The 24462-nt window shown below is 54.8% G+C and overlaps 13 protein-coding genes across 13 annotated transcripts; 6 read left to right on the forward strand and 7 right to left on the reverse strand.

The window, feature by feature from the left end:
* Nucleotides 1-439: 439 nt before the first annotated feature.
* On the forward strand, nt 440-2113 carry G647_04286 (uncharacterized protein; the record flags this gene model as incomplete). The annotated part of the gene is made up of 2 exons (XM_008728630.1): nt 440-1109; nt 1170-2113. The coding sequence occupies 2 exons, from the start codon at nt 440-442 to the stop codon at nt 2111-2113; spliced, it is 1614 nt and encodes a 537-aa protein (XP_008726852.1).
* A 290-nt stretch (nt 2114-2403) lies between these two features.
* Nucleotides 2404-2733, reverse strand: G647_04287 (uncharacterized protein; the record flags this gene model as incomplete). Its single annotated transcript, XM_008728631.1, has 1 exon — nt 2404-2733. The coding sequence occupies one exon, from the start codon at nt 2731-2733 to the stop codon at nt 2404-2406; it is 330 nt and encodes a 109-aa protein (XP_008726853.1).
* Nucleotides 2734-3154: 421 nt separating this feature from the next.
* Nucleotides 3155-5031, forward strand: G647_04288 (uncharacterized protein; the record flags this gene model as incomplete). The annotated part of the gene is made up of 5 exons (XM_008728632.1): nt 3155-3243; nt 3354-3656; nt 3709-4143; nt 4197-4420; nt 4475-5031. 5 exons carry the CDS (start codon nt 3155-3157, stop codon nt 5029-5031), a joined length of 1608 nt encoding a protein of 535 aa, XP_008726854.1.
* A 55-nt stretch (nt 5032-5086) lies between these two features.
* Nucleotides 5087-6755, reverse strand: G647_04289 (uncharacterized protein; the record flags this gene model as incomplete). The annotated part of the gene is made up of 4 exons (XM_008728633.1): nt 5087-5578; nt 5626-6265; nt 6313-6486; nt 6535-6755. The coding sequence occupies 4 exons, from the start codon at nt 6753-6755 to the stop codon at nt 5087-5089; spliced, it is 1527 nt and encodes a 508-aa protein (XP_008726855.1).
* A 512-nt stretch (nt 6756-7267) lies between these two features.
* On the forward strand, nt 7268-8404 carry G647_04290 (uncharacterized protein; the record flags this gene model as incomplete). The annotated part of the gene is made up of 1 exon (XM_008728634.1): nt 7268-8404. The coding sequence occupies one exon, from the start codon at nt 7268-7270 to the stop codon at nt 8402-8404; it is 1137 nt and encodes a 378-aa protein (XP_008726856.1).
* Nucleotides 8405-9798: 1394 nt separating this feature from the next.
* G647_04291 (uncharacterized protein) lies at nt 9799-10083 on the reverse strand (the record flags this gene model as incomplete). Its single annotated transcript, XM_008728635.1, has 1 exon — nt 9799-10083. The coding sequence occupies one exon, from the start codon at nt 10081-10083 to the stop codon at nt 9799-9801; it is 285 nt and encodes a 94-aa protein (XP_008726857.1).
* Nucleotides 10084-10143: 60 nt separating this feature from the next.
* On the reverse strand, nt 10144-10943 carry G647_04292 (uncharacterized protein; the record flags this gene model as incomplete). The annotated part of the gene is made up of 2 exons (XM_008728636.1): nt 10144-10280; nt 10472-10943. The coding sequence occupies 2 exons, from the start codon at nt 10941-10943 to the stop codon at nt 10144-10146; spliced, it is 609 nt and encodes a 202-aa protein (XP_008726858.1).
* A 27-nt stretch (nt 10944-10970) lies between these two features.
* Nucleotides 10971-11451, reverse strand: G647_04293 (uncharacterized protein; the record flags this gene model as incomplete). Its single annotated transcript, XM_008728637.1, has 2 exons — nt 10971-11017; nt 11076-11451. The coding sequence occupies 2 exons, from the start codon at nt 11449-11451 to the stop codon at nt 10971-10973; spliced, it is 423 nt and encodes a 140-aa protein (XP_008726859.1).
* A 2546-nt stretch (nt 11452-13997) lies between these two features.
* G647_04294 (uncharacterized protein) lies at nt 13998-15051 on the reverse strand (the record flags this gene model as incomplete). The annotated part of the gene is made up of 2 exons (XM_008728638.1): nt 13998-14720; nt 14770-15051. 2 exons carry the CDS (start codon nt 15049-15051, stop codon nt 13998-14000), a joined length of 1005 nt encoding a protein of 334 aa, XP_008726860.1.
* A 1375-nt stretch (nt 15052-16426) lies between these two features.
* On the forward strand, nt 16427-18802 carry G647_04295 (uncharacterized protein; the record flags this gene model as incomplete). Its single annotated transcript, XM_008728639.1, has 2 exons — nt 16427-16654; nt 16703-18802. 2 exons carry the CDS (start codon nt 16427-16429, stop codon nt 18800-18802), a joined length of 2328 nt encoding a protein of 775 aa, XP_008726861.1.
* A 1662-nt stretch (nt 18803-20464) lies between these two features.
* On the reverse strand, nt 20465-20782 carry G647_04296 (uncharacterized protein; the record flags this gene model as incomplete). The annotated part of the gene is made up of 1 exon (XM_008728640.1): nt 20465-20782. The coding sequence occupies one exon, from the start codon at nt 20780-20782 to the stop codon at nt 20465-20467; it is 318 nt and encodes a 105-aa protein (XP_008726862.1).
* Nucleotides 20783-21410: 628 nt separating this feature from the next.
* Nucleotides 21411-22588, forward strand: G647_04297 (uncharacterized protein; the record flags this gene model as incomplete). The annotated part of the gene is made up of 2 exons (XM_008728641.1): nt 21411-21450; nt 21513-22588. The coding sequence occupies 2 exons, from the start codon at nt 21411-21413 to the stop codon at nt 22586-22588; spliced, it is 1116 nt and encodes a 371-aa protein (XP_008726863.1).
* A 222-nt stretch (nt 22589-22810) lies between these two features.
* G647_04298 (uncharacterized protein) lies at nt 22811-24304 on the forward strand (the record flags this gene model as incomplete). Its single annotated transcript, XM_008728642.1, has 1 exon — nt 22811-24304. The coding sequence occupies one exon, from the start codon at nt 22811-22813 to the stop codon at nt 24302-24304; it is 1494 nt and encodes a 497-aa protein (XP_008726864.1).
* Between the last annotated feature and the right edge of the window lie 158 nt (nt 24305-24462).

The following is a 24462-nucleotide window of genomic DNA, read 5'->3' on the forward strand; positions in this document are numbered from 1 at the left end:
CATTCTCACATGTTGATCTGGGGGTACCTACTTCGACACGCTCCCAGAGTAAGACGACCTAGCCAGGATAGGATGATATACGTCCATCTACTTCGCCACCCGTGGGAGGGTTGTGCTGCGTAGAAAGCTGTTGCATACGTAGGACTCGTAATTATCCTCATGTCTGAAGGAGACTTATCTGAAGCTTCAGTCAGTCAGTTAGTTTTGTTTGGCATGACAAGAATCTGCGTGACTGTTGCGAGTGTTCCGCCGAAAACTGACTGCGCACTCATTCCTTGCTTAGGGCGGCATTGTCCACCGCCTGTGCCCCCCTCGAAACCGGACATTTGCTTGGACGCGGATGACCTGCAACGTCCATCGCTGCGGGACATAGTTTAGTTACCCATCCAGCTCTGCTGACCACTTGGCTACCCTCTTCTAACGTGGTAATGCAATGACGATGGCCACCAAGAAGTCAGCCCCGACCGACGACGAGCTGCTGGCTCAGCTCGACGACCTCAGCACCCAGGCGTCGGCGTCGGTGTCGGCGTCGACACGTCCATCGAAACCCTCTGTCCGAACTCCCCGACAAGGACAGGGGGCACCGCCTCCTGCGGCGGCCGCCCAGACATCTCAGAACGAACAGGATCTCCTTGCCGAGCTGGGAAACCTCGCCCACCGACCGGCGAGTCGACCCGCCACGCCGTCGCTCCGACCAAACGCTCCGTCGACCGCGGGGAGTCGATCGCCCGGCCGCACCTCGACCGCGACGCCACCGCCGGGCCGGACGAGCGAGGAGAAATCATGCACCGGCGGCGGCCAGCGCAAGTCGGGGGATAGTACGCGTTCGTTCCACCAGGCTTTCACGCCCGCGACGTCGTCGACGACTGAAGAAGGGTCCGCGGACCATGAGTCGCAGCCAGAACCTGGCCCTGTCCCCGTTCCTGTTCCTGCCCCTGCCCCTGCGGCTGCTAAGAGTAGTGGAGGTGGATGGTGGGGAGGTTTGCTATCGACTGCGACTGCTGCGGTGAGCCAGGCGCAGGCGGCGGTGAAGGAGATACAGAAGAACGAAGAGGCACAGAAGTGGGCCGAGCAGCTGAAAGGCAATGTCGGTGTGTTACGGGGCTTTGGTAGGGTTAATCCAAATCGTCTTTGGCTTAGTTGGCAGGGAGCTAATATTGTTTGTATAGGCGGCGAGATCAAGAACATGGCCATCCCGACGTTCCAGAACATCTTACAGACGATCGCCCCTCCTATATCCTCCCATGAACGACTCCAGATCCACATCACCCACGACCTGTCGAATTACCCGACCTTGGATCCCTTAATCTACCAAGTCTTCAGCCGAGTCATGGCGCAGGTCGAAGGCGGCGACTTGATGGTCGTCCAAAGAGGACACGAAGCCGGGCCGAAACGAGGTTCATCGGAGACCTCACGGCCTCTTGGATCATGGCATGATGGCCCATGGTGGAGGAGCGGCGAGCGCAGAAGTATCAATGCCGTCCGAGGCGTCGTTGAGGGCAGTAAACTCGCGAGGGCAGCCGCCGAAGGGTATGCCGAAGAATACTTCTCCGGCAAAGGTGGAGTCGAAGAGGCTGCCAAGCGGGCCACAGAAACACTTTCCGCCTCGAACCCTACCAGAGACAGCGAGATATTCCTGGCCATCCAAGCCATCTCACAATCAGTGCCGAAGGACATGTTTGCGGCAGCACCGACGTCGGAGACGGAGGGACAGGTGAAGGAGGCGCAAGATGACAAGGACAATGAAGAGGTTGTTTTTGCAGTCTTCTTGCATGACCCCATCCACGGGATTGCGTTCCAGGCAATCTCTCAAGCCATCCCTGGCCAGTGGATCGAGTGGCTTGATGCCCCGAGCGGTGGAGAGGGCACTTTGCCGGAGAGCATCGAAGAGATCATCTCAAGTGGTGGGATTGATCCCAGAGAGTGGGTGAGCGAATGGGTTGAGGAGACGCTTAGTCTGGTGATTGGCATCGTGTCGCAACGATATGTTGCTCGGAGAATGGGTGTTGGCGAAGGTGGAGCTGCTAAGGGCAAGCTCCGAGCCGACCTTGGGCAGCAGGCGATGGTGCAGAGCGGCGGTGGTGAGGCTGCTCGGGCGTTGGGAGGAATGTGATGATCCTTGTCTCGGTTTTTGTGTTAGGCTCATTCGATATCCAAGACCGGCGCTCAGTATCCAGAGGCGCATCGAAGCGGCGCTGTGTTTGATAGCTGCTGATGCATCAATTTGTCGTTTCAACATCGAAGAGGTTCTTCCCAAAATTGTAGTACCATCGATTGGCCGTCTCCATCAACACTATGTCGGTTCTCTTCTCAAGCCATTCACCCTCTCGAATGACCGCCTGCCCGTCGGGATCGCAGCAACCAAGAGTACCTAGGACGCAGCGACTGTGACGCGACGCGACGCTACCCTGCCCTACCCTCCAGACTTTTCCCCCTCTTGCTGGACCCGTTGTTCTGCCCCTTCTGCCCCTTCTTCCCACCCTTCCCCTGCCCCAGCATCTCCAGGTGCCCCGCTCTAGCACCCAGCATGGCCTCCGTCTTTGCGGTCAACCCGGCCGTGAACTTCTTGTTCAGCTTCGCCTGCCTGACTAGGCTGGCTTTCTTGGGCGTGATGGTCCGGGACCCCTTCTTGGTGATTTTGCCGGACGTGGCTTTGCTGTTGCTATTGCTGGAGGAAGACGACGATGAGGGCCTCGAGGGCTTCGAGGGCTTTTTGAGTTGTCCCTGAGCCATCTTTGCGTTTAAGTGGTTGCCTAGTTGGTTGTGTTGGTTGGCGTTGACATGGAAAATGCACAGAGGATAGGAAATCACTGTTAGACTCGGCCTGCAAAAATCTGGTGGGGTTGTCAGTAACAGCCCGCCAAGGTGACCCGCCGTCTATTCCGCCAGTCGGAGCACACTTCTCGCACTACGGATCCCTTAGCGTGACTGCGTTTCTGCATGCTTGCCTTCGAATGTTCGTTTTCCAGCTTCCGGAATGACATTGACAAAGTTGAACATCTCGAGACGTCGGTTATAATTTCCGTCCTTCTTGCACCATGTATCGCTGAGAAAGGTATGGGATGTTCTCTTCCCTAGAAGATCCTCATGTCCACGGACAAGTCAAGAGCTGCACGCGCTTGCGTGTCATGTCGACGACTCAAGACACGTTGCTATGAAGCAAGGACTCCAGGCGCACCGTGTCTGCGCTGTGAAAAACTTGGCACCCAATGCTCCCTCGCCTCTGAACGACAATCGAGACATGTAAATGGGTTTACCCCAAGCTTTCCAGGTACTGCGCAACCGAGCAACTCGACGGACGCCAGGTCTGTGGATGAGCACCTTGGGACCTCCGTCCAACTGACAGACTACAGACTTGCTCGACTCGAGAAAGCTGTGGGAACTATAGTGAGTCGATTTGGGATCGCATTGGGCGATGACACTCCCTCGGGCCCCGCCCCTTCAGGTCCGTTGGAAGCCCACCAGCCCGACGAGCCCGACGAACCTCGAGATACAGCATCTGCCCCTGTCTTTGTCATCAGAGACCTCGCTACGGAAATAGGTGTTGAGTCTCCCGGTGTGGTTCGCAGTGCGCGCACAGCAGCGGAAGGTCAAGATTCAGATCTTATCGGGGAAGGTATCTTGTCGAACCAGCAAGCCTCAGCACTACTGGCGATGTACGGATTCTCTTGTGCAGTCGAACAGAAGTCCCCTAACATGGCTTCACAGATTCGTCGAGCATTATGGCCGCTGGGTATTTGTTGACTCTTTAAGCTCACCGGAAGATCTTTTGAAGGAAACCAGGAAGTCACAGCTCCTCCTGAGCGCTTGTTGCCTCATCGCTGTCCGACATACAAACTCAGATCTCGCGCTCCGGCTCGCACCAGAACTATTTGAGAAGTCAAAGACTCTCCTATCTAGCGCATTGCTCTTCACACCGCAGACTTTTGACTTCTTCCAGGCAGCCGTCATTCTCAGCATGTGGTCGACTACAGTTGGACAAGTGCCTTTGAGTATCGATAGCTGGCTCCTAAGCGGGTTTGCTATTCAACACTGCCTTTCTAGCGATATCTTCTCGGAAGTCCTCAATGGTGCGTCTCGGGGTACTAACCGGAACATGGCTGCATTGAAGCTTTGGAATCATCTATGCTTGGTCCACTTACAGTAAGATTCTACGACTTTGTCCAACCTGGAACTCATAGTACTGACACTGGTAGCTACTCGGTGGGCACCAGGCGAAAGTCAGTAATCGGTCGCGGTCAAATTGACAGGTGCCGAGATATCCTGGCCTCAGACAGCGCAACAAATTTTGAGTTGCGGATGGTTGCAGAAGTCCAACTCTATTGGATTCTCTATGAGCACTGCTGTTTGGGCAATGTTGATCTTCCCAAAGCCCAGTCAGCCCTGCAACAGTGGAGGCAGACTTGGAAGCTCGTATTAGGTCTGTACGCGGCCCGTAATCAGGGTGCTCGGCGGTTCTAATGGTTGTCTCTAGATCAGCCGCGGTCACAATTCCTCGAGATGGGATTTAGCTTTGCACAGCTTCTGGCATATGAACAGTCCCTCAAGACTCGGTCTGCCAGAGTCCGTGAAAGCATATTGAGCGAGATGGTTCGGCTGTCAGCTGCAATCATCTCCCTGGCAATGACAACCACCGACGACCGCACAAAGCATCTATCAGACCACATCTACCACATGATCACATTTGCTGCTGTCACACTCTGCAGACTATTGCACATGTACGACGAGCAGTTGGCTCATTCCCATGACATCGCAGAGTTGGATGCACTGATATTGAAACTCGTGTCTTGGCTCAAGTCGATAGGTCTGCCGTGCCATGCTGCATTCACGCTCGGCGACATCGTCGACGCTTTCCACAAAAAGCTCCGCCCAACCGCCAGGCCGTCCCCAGTCACCTCGGAAGAGAACAACACATGGGCGGATTCCTCATTCTGGGCTAACTTCCCTGATATACTCGGACCAGATCCGATGAGCACTGGAAACTGGGATTTTATACCAGATTGGGAGCGGTTCAATGACAACAGCTTTTAACGTTCAGATGCTGTTATGTAAGATCTTATGAGCAAGGAGAGATTCGCCTCCGCCACTATTTGCCGCCGTTGTACTTCTTCTCCACATACCGAAAGACTGGGAAAGCGAGTGCGGAAAATGCAAAAGTCAGCTCATGCCCGATATTTGCGCCCTTCGTTCCGACCAGTCCAGCGATGGGAGCCGTATACCAGGCTGTCTTCATACCAAGCGCGGCACCCACGAAACCGAAACTGAATGCTCCGATGGCCGCCCAGCCAAAAGGGAGCAGAGCTGGCTTGTCCCAATTTTCCAGATTATAGTTGCTCCAGCGGCGAGCTCTGAAGATGATGTGCTCCTCTGCGACAACGACGAGATGGATGATAGTCCAGTATCCGATGATACTCAAGAACGTCTCGAGTGTGTCGTCGAAAAACTCTGCGGCACAGGCGCCAACGATGATGGCCACAACAAACCCGAACGTCACAAGGAGGATCCGAGGAATGCGCGCGGCCCATGGACCAAAGTTCTGTGCATGCATAGCAAAAGAATAGTTGTTGGGAATGTTATTCTTTCTTTCGTCAGCTACAGGACCTTGAGGTGAACCTGGCAACTTACCGGAATGGCACTCAGACCAGCAAGAACCAGGAGAAACTTTCCGAAGCCCCCAGCAGGCTCAAGGGCCAGCTTGACGGGACCACCAATTCCACTCTCCTTGAAAGCAAGCTTCCACTCGGGATTGACTGCTGTGCCAGTGTACAGCGCTGCACCAAGGGTCTGCACAAGAATGGTCGGAACTGCGATTCCCACATAGGTCGCAATGAAGATCTGTGCTCGGGAGGTGTTGACTGGCATTCTGACATTATAGTCGGCAGCACAATTGATCCAGGAGACGGCGAAAGAGAATATGACGGCGATGAATGAGAGTGCAGATGCTGCACCGTTGGCACCAGAGGGCGTCTTGATTGCGTTTCCCGAGAAATGCGAGGCACCGCAGCCTGCAGTGACACACCAAACCACAAACGGTGGGATCCAGAGGAAAGCATCGAGCTGGTGAATCCAATGAATGCCAAGAGCACAGATGACCCAGACCGTCGTGCAGATAATCACGACTCCCAACCAGGTCGGGCATTTACCGTCAGACAGCGCATTGAGGACAGATGCGCCCGAGATTGAATTGACTGCATTCCAGCCTGTTGTGGAGACCATTGAGAAGATCACGACGAGGAGATTGCCCCAATATCCGAAGGAATATCGTCTGCCTCTGTCAGTGCTGTGGTTTGCGGGCGACCGTGGGCCACTTACGAGAAGGAAGTCATGCGCAGCCCAGTGAGCCCAAAGCCTGCGGTCCAGGCTGGGATCATGCAACTCACGAGATTGACGACGAGGATGATGACGAAGCAATCCCAGAACGACAAGCCCATGGCACCACCAACGGAGCCAACATTGAGAGTGGCGACCGCCATGTTCGCACTCAGCCTGGGCACATCAGCGAGTGGACACAGGTTGAAGGGAGGACTACCGTACCAGAAGGTGCAAGCATTCCAAACCTTGCTCGTATTGCGCTTCCTTTCCTCCTCCGTCACTCGCTGGATGCCACTTGTTTCCACGGTCAAAAGGATGGATCTGAGCCACGATCCCGAGAAAGGCTTTGGGCGCAGTGCTTTCTCTTCAATGGCATCCTCGACAACATTATCACACGACTGGGTTTTGCCCACCGCAGCCTTATCACTAGTGTACTTGTCCATGACGATCGGATTTGACGCTGAGCCCCTACAAGACCGACACTGTAAGGATTGTTGCTGGTCATGATGAATATCCACACGGGTATCAGCTTTCTTTTATGCTTGCGTTCTGGCAGCACTTCATCGCTGCCACACGAGCACGCAATCACGATGTCTTGGTGTTGGGAAGACTATCATTATCATCTGGTACGGCATGCCGCAGGGCCAGATAGGGAATGCCGTTATCCTCCTCGGCATGCCGCAGGCAGAGGGTCTCAAGGCCGCTTGCCGCGGTCTTGCCGTAGGCGATCCCTCGATGCAATTGGCTCTCCACCATGGCACAATCGCAGCCCTGCATTACGAAGTTCAAGCCTGCCGCAGGTCCACCCCGGTAACGTCCGTTTCTGGCGACAAGCTCTCTGGCGTCTCCCGCGGCATTTCATGGTATATAACAATAGGAATCCGAGCCTTTCAGATACCTGCAGAACCATGAACACAGATCAAACCAGTCTCCAGCCATCAAAACCCGTCCGAACATGGAGCAAAACACTCTTACCCGCCGAGGCGTCGGTCTTCGAGGTGTTGATCACAGTCAGGTGGCGCCCGGCTACCTACTCTATACCCACCTTACCAGCCCTGGCACAGTTCGACTGATTGCCAATGATGGTATGGAAGTCCATCGCTGGAACCTTCCCTATCGGCCTGGCCGTCACGCTCGCATCCTCCCTAATGGCAACCTTGCATACAATGGGGTTCACCCTGATGCGCCAAGGCTGTTCCCCATGTGGCAGAAGTATCGTGGTGGTGTCATGATGCAAGTTGACCCTCACGGCAAAGTCATCTCTGAGTACCGAGACCCTCTGGCACACCATGACCAGCACCACCTCGATAACGGTCATCTGCTGTACACAACCGTTGAAGCTCTCACGCCTGAGCAAGCTTTGACCATACCTGGCGGCATTCCGGGCTCAGAGGCCCCAGACGGCAGTGTCTTCGCCGACTGCATCAAGTTGGTAGACCCCGCGGATAACGGGAAAGTACTCTTCCATTGGCGCGCCGTCGACCACCTCGCCCCCGAAAAATTTCCCCTTCATCCTCACTTCGCCCGGGAACACTGGCCTCTGATTAACAGTGTCCAACTGCTCAAGGACGGCAACATCCTCGCGTCCCTCCGAAGCGTCTCAGCAGTCGTCGTCATCAGCCGCGAAACCGGTGAGATCATGTGGCACCTCGACAGCACGGTCTTAGCCCAACAGCACTGCGCAAGCGAACTCGATGATGGCAGTATCCTGATCTTCGACAACGGCACGTTCCGATACCGGGAGAGCTCGACCTACTCCCGCGTCATCCAAGTCGACCGCGCCACCAAGAAGCTACTCTGGGAGTACCGCGATCGCTCCATGCCCAACGCGTTCTTCTCACCATTCATGGGCGGCGCTCAACGACTCGAGAATGGCAACACCTTGATTACAGAGGCGGTCTTTGGGCGCATGTTCGAAGTCACCCCAGAAGGACAGATCTGTTTCGAATATGTAAATCCTCATTTCGCCGATTACAAGCATTTGAACGCACCGGAGCTGCTCGACATTGGGTTTGATTTCCCTGCGAATGCCGTATTCAGAGCGTACAAGTATACGCCGGACGAGGTGCCTTGGTTGCGGTTGCCGAATTGAGCATATGTGTCTGGTGGGCTTCACGCGAGTTTCACAAGAGCTAAAGTGAGCAAACAATGAATGCATAGGAAGGCGTAACAGCGTTGGCGATGGTCAATCCAATCAGTCAGCCACCTTGATGAGCTCTGCTCGACTCATCATCCTTCTTTCACCCGCAATTGAGGTCGGCTTCAGCAAGTACATTGCATACCTTTGACGGTTGTCATACTCTTGAGCTTACTCTCCGAGTGCAGTGTCATGTGCGCTTGCCGCGGTGTTCATTGTCCGTTCACCTTCTCATGTCCTGGCCTTCATTATCTGTTCACTTTCCTTCGACTCATTTCTTGTGCCCCTCCACGCGTCTCTTCACCTCAACTTCTTCCTGCCTATCAGTGTGTATCGGCAACTGCTCACCAGATCTTCTTCTCTCGGACGCTGGGCAGGTGTTGCCACTCGCAGGACCAACAACTCACCTATGTCTAACACCCTTCCGAGACATACCACAGCGTTGCACCAATACCTGGCTGCATGACCTGGCCCTGACCAAATCGAGGACACAGAGTTCGCCGACCCGATAGAAGTCTCATAACCTCTTCCCGCCGATCTTCCTCATCCTTCACACATCGCCCTCTCTCCTCGACGCCCCACCAGTGAAGAAACCGTCCCCGTATCACCAAACCACCCGATCGAGGTATGCAACATGGCTTCCGCACACCACTTGTTTCTCATTCTCCTCATGGCTCATTATCCTGCGAATGGCCTCGCCAAACCTCTCCCTTTCAAACTCACCCCGACGGCGCATCAACCTGGAACGTGCCCTCCAAACTACACATGGACCGTGATATCACCCATCTCTACACTCGGCGCGACGTGCTGTCCCACCGGGTATATAGCCGAGCAGGCGAAAATACTAGGAGACCTGGCGGGCGTATTTTGTTGTCCTGAAAACGATCAGCAGGTGCCTTGTGAGGAAGGGAACAGGGTGATGCCGAGGACGCCGGAGACGTGTCCCAGTCCCGGCAAGTTCGTGGGGGCGCTGTGTATGGAGTATTACTGGTGAGGTTCAAGGCTACATGACTGAAGGAGCCTGGCCGCCTGGACGGGACGAGGCGAGGGGTGGTGTCATACCTAACCTAGGGACTTGACGAGGTAATCGACATGGCTTTGTTGAGTGGTTGTCAATTTACATCGTGGTGGAGAACAAGAACAAGCCCGGCATAGGAACGAGGTACAGCGACATCATAGGAAATGGGTTACTCTTCACAACGCATTGCGACATCCCCCATCGCAGAGAATGGCACACATGTCATTAACCGGGCATCGCAACAAATGCTACTTGTCTTCCGATCTCCACCTCCTCCGCAAGCATTGAAAAACCTCGCCCACTCACCGATCGTAAACCTCCCGGCTTGTCGTCACGCCTCCCCAACCTCAACGGTAACACCCCTCTCCTTTTGCAGCACGACCTCTGTCTTCTTCAACGACTCTTTAATCGGATGCTCGCTCTTGAAAAGCTCATCGATCTCCTCCAAGCTCCGGCCCTTTGTCTCGACCAGCGAGAAATACAAGGCCACCCACTCCAACGCGTGCAGGACCAAGAAGACGGTATACGTCTTCCAGCCGATGTTCTGCAGCGCGACGGGCGTGGCGTACGTGTTGACGAAGCCCGCCACGCCGGCGACGAACGACTGCACGGCCATGCCCTTGGCACGGATGTCGTTGCGCAGCACTTCGGTCGGGTACAGCGCCTGCGGCGGCGTCTAGCAGAAGGACCAGAAGATGCCGTAGAGCAGGATCATGGCGATGAAGGCGAGGCCCGTGCCGTGCGCCACGTGGCCGTCCGCCTGCGCCGCGATCAGGTTGATCGGGATGTACGTCAGGCCCGTGAGAAAGGAGCCTATACCCGTCGCAGAAGAAAGATTAGTGTGTGTGTGTGTGTGCGTGCGTGTCTCTCTGCCTGGCGGGCAGGCATCAAGAAGGGGGGGGAGGGGGGTAACAGGACAGGGGTACGGGCGGGGTGGTTTGAATTGACTGATGGGGGCGTGGGAACGTAGCTGTGTATTATTTTTGTGCGCGAATCTTACATACCCCAGTGAAACAACTGTCTGCGGCCGAGCTTTTCGACGGAGAAAGAGCCCGCGACGCCGCTTACAAAGCCGAAAATCACGTTGATGCCGTTGAGGAGCAGTTGCTGCGACGAGCTCGTGATGCCCACGTCCTTCAGGATGACGGGCATGTAGTACGTGATGACGGAGCCGCCGATGAATTGCGAGAAGACGGTCACCAGGGCGGCGAGCCACATTCCGTACAGATTCTCCCTGTTGTTGAACAGCATGCGGTAGTCCCACCAGTGCTGGGTCTTGTTCAGCGCCGCGTCATAGTCGATCGAGGCTTGCATTTCTTGCAGTTCCAGTCGCACGACGGCCGAGTCCGCGTTGCCGTCGCCGTGATATTTGATCAGCGTGGCTTTGGCTTGTTCAGACTTGCCGTGGGCCGTCAGCCAGCGGGGCGATTCGGGGATGAACCAGACTAGGCAGAGGACGACGACGCCCGGGACCATTTGGATGAGGATGGGGATGCGCCATAATCAGTTGGAGCTGAGTCTGCCGGTGCCGTAGGCGGTCCAGGTGGAAACTGATTCCCGTCAGACCAGGAATCGGAGGGGCATTGGAGACTCTGAAGTACGACTTACCAAGCGAACCAAAGTACCAGCCACATACGTTGTATAGGCCAGAGAAGACTCCTCGCCAGGAAGGATAGGCCATCTCCACGAGTTGAATCGGCGCAGCAGTCACGGAGATGGCGACGCCAAAGCCGAGAAACAGTCTCCCGGCCATGAACGTGCCGATGTTCTGCGCGCATGCCTGGATGATGGTGCCGATGATGATGAAGACGGAGCCAAAGCCCATGCCGAAGCGGCGGCCGTACAGGTCGCATGCTGCGGCGACAAAGAAACAGGCTAGGATGTTATCCACGCTGTACAGAGCGAAGACGGCACCGATGCTGGCCCCTTGCATCTTCACGTTGAAGTAATCGTGCCAGGGGTCCATGGCATTGATGGACGACATGATTGTTCCGTCGAAGCCGTTTCCACAATCATCTGAGCCTTGGGTTAGAGAATCACAACATTAGATACTTTGGTGGCAGGCAATCTACGGACTCAGAGTGACGACGGCCATGATCTGAACAAAGGCAGTTAGCATTACGGGATTGGTTCCGGGAAGCACGCATGTGATGGTATCGCCCTGAGACTCACAGCATAAAGCTTCAGCATGGAAGCCGACCATGGCTGTGGGTTGTCCTTGGCAATAGCATCTGCAAATGCCACGTTCTTCACTTTGCGGGTCTTCGCATCGCCCGTGGCCAGTGCTTGTTTGAGGTCGGACACATTGGTGACGACCTGTCGAGTTCTTGGACCTGCGACTCGTCTTTCTCCATGCTGTAAATATTGTGGATAAACGGAGTGAGCAATGGGTTCTCCTTGGGGACAGCATTGATTCCATCTCGACTATTTTATAATATGCTGTTTCGGGAAGGCAACTTGATAGGAAATGCACCATGCCTGAAAGGGGACGGAGGCTCGCTCGCCGTGTTTGTTTCTCTCCTGTCTGCGGGGCCCCGCCATGGAGGGTGACGAGTAGAGGACCGTCTCGACTAGCCAGGAGGATCGTCAAAGCCCGGATTCACAAGGTGGTTGGTGTCGCTTCTCAACATTTAGCCAGATATTTTGACGACGCTGTGGGGTCAATAGGCCCGTCTTCGCCCTAGATGGCAGTTGAGCAGCTGGAGAGGTCGCCACCGGCGCCGTACATGTTGTCCAAGGTGGGAGAGTTCGCAAGCAGGCTCGCGCAGATATCAAACTTCGACTGTGCCTAAACGTGAAAGGCTTGCCACCGGCTGTTCGCTTCTGTGCTAGCATAGGCCCCTTCGCCATCTAGGTGGCTCTTACAGCAGCAATCCTTCTACATGTGTCTCCGCACGACGCACCGGCCACAGTCAGTTTCAGGAAGGACCTGGTCATTGCCAATGGCAGACGCATCGGCTTGCTGGGTCGAGCTGCATTCCCATCCTTGCGATGACTTCGGTACCTTCTTGTCCGAGCTGAATACTGCCTTCTCATGCTTCGGTGCTTGAGACTGAAAGGCCAAGCCATGTCTCCACCGAGCAGTCGTGGGTTATTGCATATAATCGAAATCACGACCGTAACAGACTATCACCCCGACGCATTTTCTCCCTCTGGCCCCGCGAGTGAAGAAAGTCAAGGGCATGTGCGCCTTGCTTGGAGTTTGGCGGGCTGGTACTCCGAAGAGAGATGGAGTTTGGCTACATCCCGCCTGGCTGCTATAAGGGGTTTGAAGGAGGATTCCCTTAACATCCTTTCGGGGTAGGGAGGCCCAGATTTCCAGATTTTGTCTCGTGCTCAGTGCGGCTTGAACACCGTGTAGCGCGCTGATGAGAGTTATACATGAATGACCTGATGCTTCGAGCTCCAAGCTCCACGAGAACTTTTGCAGAATGCTGTATGCGGTCACTGGGGCTGCCGGGTATGAGCAACAAGTCAGCATCCTGTGGAAAGCGAAAGAGTGGTCCGAGATGACAAGCATAGTGTCTCTTCATCATGGTGCCAATTGGATCGTGATGCCATTGTTGATGAGTGAAGAGAAGTGCCAGCTTTGTCCCGACGTCGTTTCCATTCACTTCCGACTGCAAATTCTGTTTCTTTGAAAGTGAAATCTGAGATAGACATCAAAGCATCACTGGAAGAATGTCTTTAACTTCACTTTTGAACTTTTGACTCACATCTCACTTGCTACTTTCCGTCTCTGTCGTAGAGTTAGCCTTGAGTACTTCTTAATGGCGCAGACATCGAAAGAGAAGGGGCTCTCGAGCTCTCCACTCCCGGTTCGAACACCAGCAGGAGGCTCCTCAGCTACTTGTAGCAGCATTTACGATGACATCGATCTCACTGCTGGTGAGTGGTCGACCAGCGAAGACCCGTCATTGCATCTTGGCAGATATGACGAACAAGGGTTGACGATTGGCTTCGAAAATTCAACAGCGTACACTCGACCGAGACCTGCTCCATCGCCTCCCAAAGACCGCAATCCCGTGCTGACAGCAGCTTGGTCGCCGCCGTCAACTCCTCCGGACGAACCTCTTCCTCTCCTTCCTCTGCATCAACCATTGGTCGCAGTCCCATACCACTCGACCTTGCCGTGGAATTCGGAACCGCCGTCGACTCTTCCAACAACTCCGGTGAAGCTCAGTAAAGCGTATCGAATTCGCTGCCTGAACCATTATCTTACCCGGAAGTCGCCTGCGACGAGCCGGAGAGGCCGATGCAACCTGCAAGGCTACTGGCTGAGCCGGCGGACTTTGAGAGGGTGCGTGCAGGAGGAACAAGAAAGTGGGCGGCAGGTAGCTGTTGTGAGGGAAACCAAGCAGTCAAGTCCATCGAACTCGCAGCCACTCTGGAGTCGACTCAGGGACAGCGTACGTCGAAGCAACACCCTGACTAGATTGAGTCTGTCAAATTCGTTCCCGGAGCTCGCCAGGACGGTGGAGCGTATCGGCTATCAACCGCCCTTCTGAAGCAGCAGGGCTGAACCGGGCCTCAGACTTTCTCGTCCTTGTCATCATCTCCGAACTGACTGGCCTGGAGCTCAGCCAGGTTGAACCTCTTCAGGGTTTCATATTCGCTTCCAACCACACTCATGCCAACGACATTTCGATACACATCCACGAGGATAAGCTTGTCGTAGCCCTTTAAGTCGACCGTGTGCTTGCCCAAGGAGGCCACACTGTCTGCAACGGTCCGGATCACTCCGTCTCGGTTGATTTTATTGTTGTTGCGGATGGTTGGGCGGATAGCAAATTTGCAGGGTGTTTGGGAGGGGCGCAGATTGCTCTCGCGATGGTTTCCAGCGTCTTCAGCTTCGCTCTCGACCCGAAAGTGCTTGGGCAGTATCTGGCTGCAAAGTGTCGCGAGGCCCTCATTCAGCGTCTTTCTCATCAGACTGACTGGAGTAAGCCTCCTGATGTACCGACTTCGCAGCCCAGCCCGGTCCCCATTTGACGCAGTTAGACAAATCTTGCGTACGACTTCAACGGGGTCAACTGTAGATTTGGCTGGAAATCGGACAAAGGAGACACAGGGTATGTCCAGCGTTACCAAAGAAAGTTGTTGTGACGCGCCATCTGTGCCCGGTCCCTGAGGCCGCAGAGAGTCTAGCTCAGCAGAGATATCAGCTTCAATGTCCACTTCCTTCTCCGTAACAGTCTCCTTGTGATCCTCATCCATCGCTGCCGCCCTTGAGTGGTCTTCCTGATCAAAGAACTAGTGGGATTTAGTCAACAAGCACTTGTCACGGCGCGACAGGGCGTACCTCTGCAAGGAAGTCTGATAGTTCTTGCAAGCATTTCTTTTCCTGGCCTTTGTCGCTTGTGACCAGTATCCCGACATCACCATTGTGGATTCCGGACGCGCTGATTGTGGCTCGCTGTCGGTTGGTGGGTCTGCCGCGAGACTGATTGGAACTCTGTGCCTTCTGTGCCGCCGACTGGTGTTTGCCGGGTTTCGATTTGGGAGGTGCTGGGCCTTCGGTGGTGGTCTCATTATCTGTCTTCGCTCTTTTTGAAGGTCGGCCTTCAGCACCGGGTGAATTCATCGTCTGCTCCAAGCTACAAAATAACTTGTGCAGGCCGGCAAATGAGGAGCGTGGGAGGAAACAGAAGGATCGTTTCTGAATTTATTGGAGGAGTTGGAGGCGGATTCTGAAGAAGTCAGCGAGATTTGATGTCGCTGATGTCGTCGACACGAATGTGGAGCAATCGACGCCCCCGTCGCCGAGATTTCACCAGCCCGTTTGTGGTTTGTGGCGCACAGCTTCGTCTCCTTCTCTTCCAGCTCTACCTCTCGTTCTCTCGTCCTCGCTCGAGTGCCACTATTGCTGTCCTCGAACGGCCATACTCCGTGCTGAAGGATCGGCTCTCACTTGTGGCCGTCGGTCGTGTCATGATGATACTTATCCAGCTGTGCGGTGCTGTCAGGTGTTGGGTGCTGGCCCCGTGATGGCCTGGCTTAAGCGCCTCGTCGCCTGAGGTCAAGCGAGCCCACGCATGGTAGCACAATCGAAGCCACATGGCCGAGAGCTTGAAGGCCATCTCTTGCATTGCTTGATTGGTCTATCGTATTGTCCTATTCCTGAAGAAGCTTCAACGAAGCTACTTCTTGACACTGTTTCTGCTTCAAGCCCCTGCATAGAAAATGTAGGCCTCGGCCTCTGTCTCTTTGGTGCCATATGGCAGACTATGCATACACAGAGATATGTATCGCGACTCGGAATTGAAGTCCTGTGCTGCTAGCATGTCTTCCCCCTCTCAGATGTTGATCGCTTCGCTCGTTCATGCACAGACATGGCCTCATTGTTTGGTTCCAGGACGCCCACCCACACGACCAGGATGGTACCGAACGGTGGACTCGGTGGACTCGTGTGCCCTGGAGGCAAGGTCAATGATCAGACAAACACGAGAGTCAATGGCAAGCAGGTGCAAGAACTGGGTTCCGCCCGTCCGCCCCTTCGAATATCAAGCGCTTGCGGATCTTTGATGACATCTTCAGTTCAGTTTACTGTTATTCCAAGACTAGGGATCGGTGACGGTCTCTCAACTCCAAGGACACCGACAGACCGACGAAAATACTCGCCGGTAGCAACTGTGGATGGTGCATATCCGACAACAGCTTCACACTACGGTTCTGCCGTACCCAACAGAATGTTGATTTCACCACCGCATACACCGATCAGTCCGAAGCAGCATTCACTTGTTGCCGAGCTCCCGGGTTCACTCCTTCAAGCAAGCCAGGGTTTTCGGCAAACAGATCCCATCTCACCTCCGCCGCCGCTTCGACTCCTGCGTAGGGACACTGCCGAGTCAACACTGAGTTCTGTCCCTTCGCTGTCAGCGTCGGTGTCCACAGAAGAAGGCACGATGGACACTTTTCGACACTTGACCACGAGAAAACACGACCGATCTAGGAGCGACATGCCAACCTCGTACACCATCGGAGGTCGCACCCCTGCGATTACGAAGCCCTTCGCAGTGATGACCATTGAGGAGTTACTCGATACTCTTCCCGACTGCGACTCTGGCATAATCTCCCAGCACTGGCTCCCTGCTATGCGCCTGCAGATAGAGAAGATGATCGGCGTGCTCAACGAAGCAGGCAATCTACAGATGGAGAGCAGCGTTGACCAGGTCACCTTGAACAGTGTCAGTGATATGAGCTCCGGCATTCTTCTGGCTGCTGACATTCATTAGGTGCTCAAGACCTTCTCCGATCAAATGCGAGCCATCACTGCAGAGTACCGCAAAGTTGTCGAGCAGGCCGAGTCACTCGCAGAACGGGATGGCAAAGCCAACAAGGAACGCGTCAAAGCCCTAGAAGAACAAGTTGAAGAGGCGCTCGAACTAATGGATGCAAAAGACAAAGAGATCGAAGAAAGAGATCAGCGGGTTTCGGAGCTGCGAAACACCGTCCACGAGATCGCACGTCTCCTGGGCACATTCATTCAGAACAATCTTCCCAGCTGGGTCGAGACCATCAACGAGCCACGCACCCAGCAAGTTCTCCGCATCATCGCCGACTACACTCGTAATGACAGCCTTGTTTCAGTCGACTATCTCCGCATCCCCGAAGAAACCCTCAACAAGTACGCGGCCGACGTACGCGAAGCCCGAAATCTCGTCGGCGAATACCGAAAGGTATTGCATGGACAATCCGCCATGATCAAGGATCAGTCGCAGAACCTCGACGCCCATGCCGTGAAGTACGAGAAGGCGGTCAAGATGGTGCGGGAAAAGGACCACGAGATACTACTCCTGGTTCAGAAGAACGACGATCTGACCAAACAGTTGCAGGAAAATCAGAGCGCTCTAGCTGAGAGCCGGGAGACTGCCACAGAGGCCGAGGTGATGACTCGATGCTACGAGGAGCTTCGAGGTAACATGGAGAGCTTGAAGACCGCACACGAACTTGAACTCGATCAAAAGGACGCTGAGATTGCCAACCTACGCCAGAAGCTCGGCAGTGCTCGTGAGGAAGTCTTTGCCCGACGCGAGGACGTCAAGAACGTCGTCGCTCAAACGCAGGCAATGCTTCATACACAGCCAGACCCATACTCTGCCGCGGCGAAGAGCAGCAACACTTCAAAGGCACTGAGGTTTTTCGGCATGGAGAAGGACAAGTACAAGAAGGGGATTATACCGGCCAGTCAAAGCACACTGGGTCTTTCATCTGTCGACGCCAGATATTCCTCCAAAGAAGTGGCCCCGGGTGTTAGCAAAGAAGCGCTCTGGCATCGGCCTTCGCTGCAGACGCACACAAACCAGCGTTCGGCACGCACCGCTCCCAATACTCCCGTCGACAGAACGCAAGGTTCAGGTGTTCCTGCCTGGACGCCTGCTGCCAACCAAGCCCCAGCAGACCCAGTTGCCCCTGCTCCACCACGTTCCGATTCCCTTGGATATGGTAGTAGTAATACCACGTCTCCCATATCTCCTATCAACAAAGACAAACCTCTGCCGGCAGATCCCATGTCGATGTCGCAGCTCGCAACAGCCCGTCTGGCAAGCATCACATCTTCTATGGAGAGTCCACTGCAAGCACAGATAGCATCCGACTACTTGAGCCACGGTATCATGGGCCAGACTTCGCAGACTGCACGACGAGTTCTGAGCAGAATAACCGAAGTCTCAACACCAAAATCGCGTCGATCTCAAGATGAAGATCAGAGATCGAGGCTCGAAAATGTTCATGAGGACGACGGTTCTGATCATAGCGTCGGAAGCAGCGATCGAGAAGTCTACCGCAAGAGCATTTGCGCCTTGGATATGCTAAACTCCTCCTCTGACCTGGCCAGCAGCGGGACAGAGACTGACATTGAGCGAATCATGCGTGGTGCCGGTATTACTGGAGGGACAGGCAGTCCACCGCCTCGTCTTCGAAACACCGGTCGGCACCCTGCAGCTACCTACAGTAACAACAACTGGCAGGAAAATCGCCAAGACAATGACCAAGACATCCACACTGGCGTGGCCCGGGTCCTTCATCTGCGTGCAGGAACCCGCGACCTTCGACGCGCGGGCGGCTCCCACAACAGCGACAATGATCATCACGCTGGGATGCGCGATGGTGAAATCGGTGTGGTCGGTCAAGAACGAGCACAACTTCAGCCACAATTTGCCCGGGACCGTGATTCCAGTGGCGAATCTACGCAAGACCGACGCGAATGTTTTACGAATCCTGCCCGCGAGAGTGTAGTGAGCACTGGGTCCTCTGCTGGATACCGTACTGAGGACTCGGAACCCAAGACTGTGGCGCAGCTGTATCATATGAGCGGACGGCATATTCGTGGATGACACCCGTAGGTTGACAAGGTCGAGCGCAAGGAAGCGGAAGGGGTGCTAAGGTTCATGTGAGAGGTGAAGATGGATTGTGGAAGGTTGTGTGCCTGACGGCTGTGGTGGTCAAAAAGCTGCGATGAAGATGAAGAGACATCAAGTCTTGCAGCTGATGAGTGCTGACATTGTCGTGTCTGTCCCTGATAGCGAGCAAGGAGGCGAACGGCCCAAAATGAGGGCTGGTCAAGTCTTATGGCTTCGAGCTGCCTAGGACGGTTTCTTGGATATCAGTCGCCCACAGGGCAGATGACGACCTGGCTGATTAGCCATTATGATGGAATGAATGAAACGTATGATTGTGAGACAGACTCAACCGAAGGACTAGGTAGACGTTTGATATGCGTTGCGCCACACCGCGCTTTGCCACGAATCGTCCTAGCAATCCCTCGACAAGAGCACACGTAGACCAAGAGCTCAATAAGATGACGAGACCGCAGGATAGCCAGGATTACGGCAAACAGTCACGACATCGCACAGTGACTGTAATCCCTTGGGTCCAGACAGATAACAGTCGGTCATGTGCCACGACCGTACGGAGTCCCAGCCATGCCGAGTCACCCGGTCCTTGGAACATCTACCCGTCGGTCGACATGTCGATAAGCAGAGTTTCCCACAGAGAAGAACAGGATCCAGTGCCTGTAGGGTACCGGGTGGTGCATGCCATGGTAGGATGGTCCCGAAGACGAGCTGAGGACAATCATGTACTAGGAATATAATCCAATATAATCAAGTCATTGTATTCCGTCAAGGGGTGTAGATGCATAGACTCGTCTACACGGTACGTAGGGCATGTGTACGTGCCGTCGCTTTTATTCAGTTCCGTCACTCATCGACGGCGGCGTCGGCGACGGTGTCATCCTCGACCTTGTTGTCTGATTACCATCGAACTCGGAGCTATAACCCCGAAATCGAATCGAAAAATATAGATCTCGGATAAAGCCCCCCACCCCCTGATGGTCTCACGGTGCGTAGTGCGAACCGAACCCTCCCCACCTCTCCCATCCGCCATCCAGACGGGGACAGACTACTCTTCTGTGTCTTACTGTGTAAAGTACATCAACGCTCCACGTCCTCATCGTATGGGCTGTTTGGCGTATACTGCGTCTTGCTTGCGGGGAATAGCTGCATCGGTAGAGATACGGATGTGCGACTTAGAGTATATTTGAGTCCCGAAGTACGGAGTACTATATTGTGATGTATTCGTGGTCGGGAGATGCGTGTCGAAGCTGCATGGTACTGTTTTTGGTCGCGACCCTGGGAGAAGGGTCCGTCCTTTCATCCGTGCATAAATCCATCGTCCTCCATCCATCCATGTTTGCGAGATAGATCGTCTGCCTGAGGATTGAGCTGTATTGACCGGTGTTGATTCGCACGCTTGCGCGTTATTGGTGATACCACCGTCCTGTCTGTAGACATAGCCAAACTATTGGTCGCCAAGCAGAATGGAAGCCGCGGCGCGATGATGGTGGGCACACGAGATAGGCGGTACGCCGTGAGGTCGGTTCACTGTCGGTATGTCGTTCCTCCTGTCGCGAGGCTGGCTGGCTGGATCCTTGCGCAATGTGCCAAGCTGGCGTCTTGTACAGTCATAGTTGAATATCTTTTCAAGCATCGTCCTATTCATCGCGTCGGCACGGTCTGATGTTGTCCCTCCGTCCTCGGTGGTGCCGTATCCATCTTCTTCGGCTTCATTGACTGCAACTCGATGTCTCCCTTCTTCATGCCGGCAGCAGGGCGGACAGAAGACGATGCCACGAAACTATCAGACAGGCTTCGAATCTGGGGCTGCACCACGCGGGAGATATTATGGTAGCCGTTCTGCGGGACCTGGATGAGGAGATTGTGCAGGCAGGAAAGGATTGTGGTCATGAAGCGGCCCATGTTGGCTCGTTTCTGGAACGAGGGTTCGAGGTAGAGAACGGAGTCTGTTGTCGGCATGCGACCTGCTTGTCCGGACGACGGGGTGACTGGATTGTGACTGTTGAGGCCAATACGGTGCAGAAACGGGAGAAGATCGAGGAAGTGAAAAAGGATCGAACCCAGCCGTAGGAAGGAGCCCCGCTGTGCCCGTTGCAGATTCTGAGGCAGGTCAAGACAACTGCTGCAGGATGATGTAGTCCAGCGTTCGGCCGAGGGTGGAGCGTTGCCGCCAAGTACTGGGTGTTTGATAAGGTCTTGCGGGCGCAGTCCTCGGCGGAAAGGAATGTGCCGGCCTTCGTCTGGCGTCCTCTGTGTATGTCTGGTGACTTCTGGATGCTGCAGATGAAAGAACAGCTGCAGGTTTGAATATACGCCAACATGTACCCGTGTCTCTCAAGGACATAAGGATGAGAAGAGTGGCACGAGTGGATAACGGCGAGGTGGAGGAAACGCCGCATGAATTGTGGGGGCTGGCGGAGGCACAACGGCGCGGACGACAAGAGGCCCACTTTCAGCCCCGGTCACATGTCGTCCACTAAAGCGGCAACGGGGTTGAGAGGCGATGAACGAAGCATATGGACTGGCGGAGAGCTCCGTTCTTCGGTTATACCGGTAGGTTAGCGAAAAGCAGGATACAGGTTCGAAAATGGCTGCCAATGTCCCTATATGCAGATGGGGAATAGTCTGTGCGTCACAATCGCTCAGTTGAAGGTCGATTGATGCACTGACCAAACTGACCCACGTCTAGCAACTGGTCTCATATCATCATGGTTCGTCGAAGACTTGGTCCTTGATCGACCAGACGCAAAAGCAAACCATGTGATTCAATGCATTGGCTCTTCATCGCTTGAGAAGGGCAAGGCTTTTGCAGCGAAATATTGTCCGAAAGCCAGTCCCACCGTCTACGGCACGTACGAGGAAGTCTACAACGATCCAAACGTCGACTGTGTCTACATAGGCACTCCGCATTCGTTCCATAAGAAGAATTGTCTGGATGCCATTGCCGCAGGCAAGAATGTCCTCTGCGAAAAAGCATTCACTATCAACGCCGCCGAGGCGAGGGAAGTGTTTGCTGCAGCAGAGAAGAAGAACGTCTATGTCCACGAGGCAATGTGGCTACGGCACCGTCCGCTGGTCGCCGAGCTGAGGAAACTCCTCTTCGAGGACAAAGTTATTGGGGATGTATTCCGTATGGCGTCCGACTTTTCTCTACTGATCGACATCCCAAACTTACCGGACACGTCACGGTACAAAGACCTCAACCTCGGCGCAGGAACGCTGCTGGATCTCGGCATTTACCCACTGACTTGGTCTTTCCTGGCACTGGATCCAAACACACCGGAGGATTCCGAGAGGCCGAAGATATTAGCCACACAAACTCATCTACACGGAGTCGAGGTGACTTCAAGCGTCCTGGTGCAGTACCCTTCGAGTGGGAGACAAGGAGTGGTCACGTCCACGACCATGTCCGGGCTCCGCGACCCCGTGGTTTGCCGGATCCAGGGAACCGAAGGACGTGTCGATGTTGAAGGCGCAGCACCGGCACTCCCCCTGTCGTTCGCCGTCTACCGCCGAAAAGCAGGCACGAAGAATGACACCAAAGACGACCTTGACAGTAAAAAGTACGATTATCCACAGATCGGCCGCGGGTTCATCTACGAGGCGGACAACACCGCTCTCGACATCGCTGCCGGCCGCAAGGAGAGCGCCATCATGCCCTGGAAAGAGACCTTGCGAGTCATGGAGATCATGGACGAGATCAGGAAACAAGGAGGAACGATATATCCACAAGACTCTTCCGTACGAGTACTCGGGGGATCATAAGCTCTGGCGCTTTCAGCCTCGTGAGCGTTATGTGTCAGCCTTGCTGACGTCATCCTTGTTGATCAGACGACACTGACCCGTGACCGACGACCGACGCGTTGTCAACGAACCTCGACTCCTTGGGACTTGTCGATTCTTCAAACATCAGCCAACAAACGAATATTGAATACATCCATACCTCTAACGTTGTTCATATTTTTCTTTTGCTCAAATCGATCCAAGATGCTTCCCCTATCCCAACTCGTGTCCCAAATCCCCCTTCTCTCATCTCTACTCAATCACCAAATCCCCCTAGAATCCAACCTCCACAGTGCCCTTTCTCCATCATCATCATCATCATCATCACCACCACCACCACCCCCATTGCTACCAAACCAGCACTCCTGCCCAAACCCGCCCACGCTCTCCTGTCCTACCTCGCCGCCAGAGTCACTGAACACATGTTGCATCAACCATCCCTCCGGCCATTTCCTGCAGACTCAGTTCTGGGACACGGCACCCCCAATCGGCCCCAACACGTCATGGACCATCCACGGCTTATGGCCTGACCTGTGCAGCGGCGGGTTCGATGCCTTTTGCGATTCATCCCGCACTCACTCCGACATACCCGGCGTGTTGAGTCGGGCCCTGGCGGACAGTGACTCCAGCATGATCGCCGAACTGCTCGACTTCATGCGCACCTACTGGCTGTCCTACGATGGGGACGACGAACACCTCTGGTCCCACGAGTGGAACAAACACGGCACATGCATCTCCACGCTTGAACCGGACTGTTACGGACCGGAGGCTCCATCGCTGGGTGGTGGTCGTCCTTCCCCTCCCCATCATCATCTCGATGTGCTGGATTATTTCATCCACACGACGTCCCTATTCCGCACGCTGGACACGTATTCGATTCTCGCAGAGGCAGGGATCCTCCCCAGTGCCACCAAGCGATACACCCTGGGCGATCTCGAAGACGCGGTCTCTTCCTCGAGGCACGCCCAGCCGGTCACCTTCCGCTGTAATTACAAGGGCGAACTGAACGAGATATGGTACCATTTCAGCGTGAGGGGCTCGCTTCGTCACAGTAGCACGTACGCCAACACAGCGGGGTCACTTCCCGGTGGTGAATCGGCGGCCGCCGCCGCCTCACCATTCCTCAACGCGAGCACGGTGCACAGACACTTCGTCCCCGCCCCACCTGATGGGATCTTGTCAAACTGTCCACGCCGGGGCATCAAATACCTGCCCAAACACCCTTCGTCGCACTCCCCTACAGCAACGCACTCGACGTCACAACCGCCGGAACCCACAGCCCCCCCGTCCGAGCCCTTTACCGGCAAGGGCCATTTAGAAATGCACGTCCTCGACACCCCGGGAGAGAAAGGCTGTCTGATCCGCCACGGCGAATGGTATACCTCGGGCCAATGTGCCACGTTCCGCTCCAAGCGCGACGTCGTCGACCCCGGACATGCCCCGCTATTCTCCCTCTCCTCGTCCTACTCGCCTTGCCTCGTCAATCCGGCCACGAGTAAATTCGAATGCACAAGACAAGCTTCCGTGCAGGGCATTTTCTCCAGTAGTGCTGACGATGAGAAGGTCCTGGCATATCGCAACAGCAGTGTCTTTTGGGCGGAGAGGGTGCCAGGCCGGTTTGACAAAGTGGATGTTTTTGCGGACGACGGCGGTGGCCAGAGGAAAGTACGGATGAAGATTCACTGGGTTCCTGTATAAAGTGGTCTGTGGTGTACCTGTATTCCGGGAGCTTGATCTGCAGTGATCTTGGATATTGATGTGGAGACTTTCATGATAGTTGGTGTGCCTAACGTTACCAGTAAGACGCAGTGGGCTCGGGGCTACGGCGCACCGTTATTCCCCTCTTCATACACCTA

The sequence above is a fragment of the Cladophialophora carrionii genome (assembly GCF_000365165.1).
Source record: "Cladophialophora carrionii CBS 160.54 unplaced genomic scaffold supercont1.3, whole genome shotgun sequence".
NCBI lineage: Eukaryota > Fungi > Ascomycota > Eurotiomycetes > Chaetothyriales > Herpotrichiellaceae > Cladophialophora > Cladophialophora carrionii.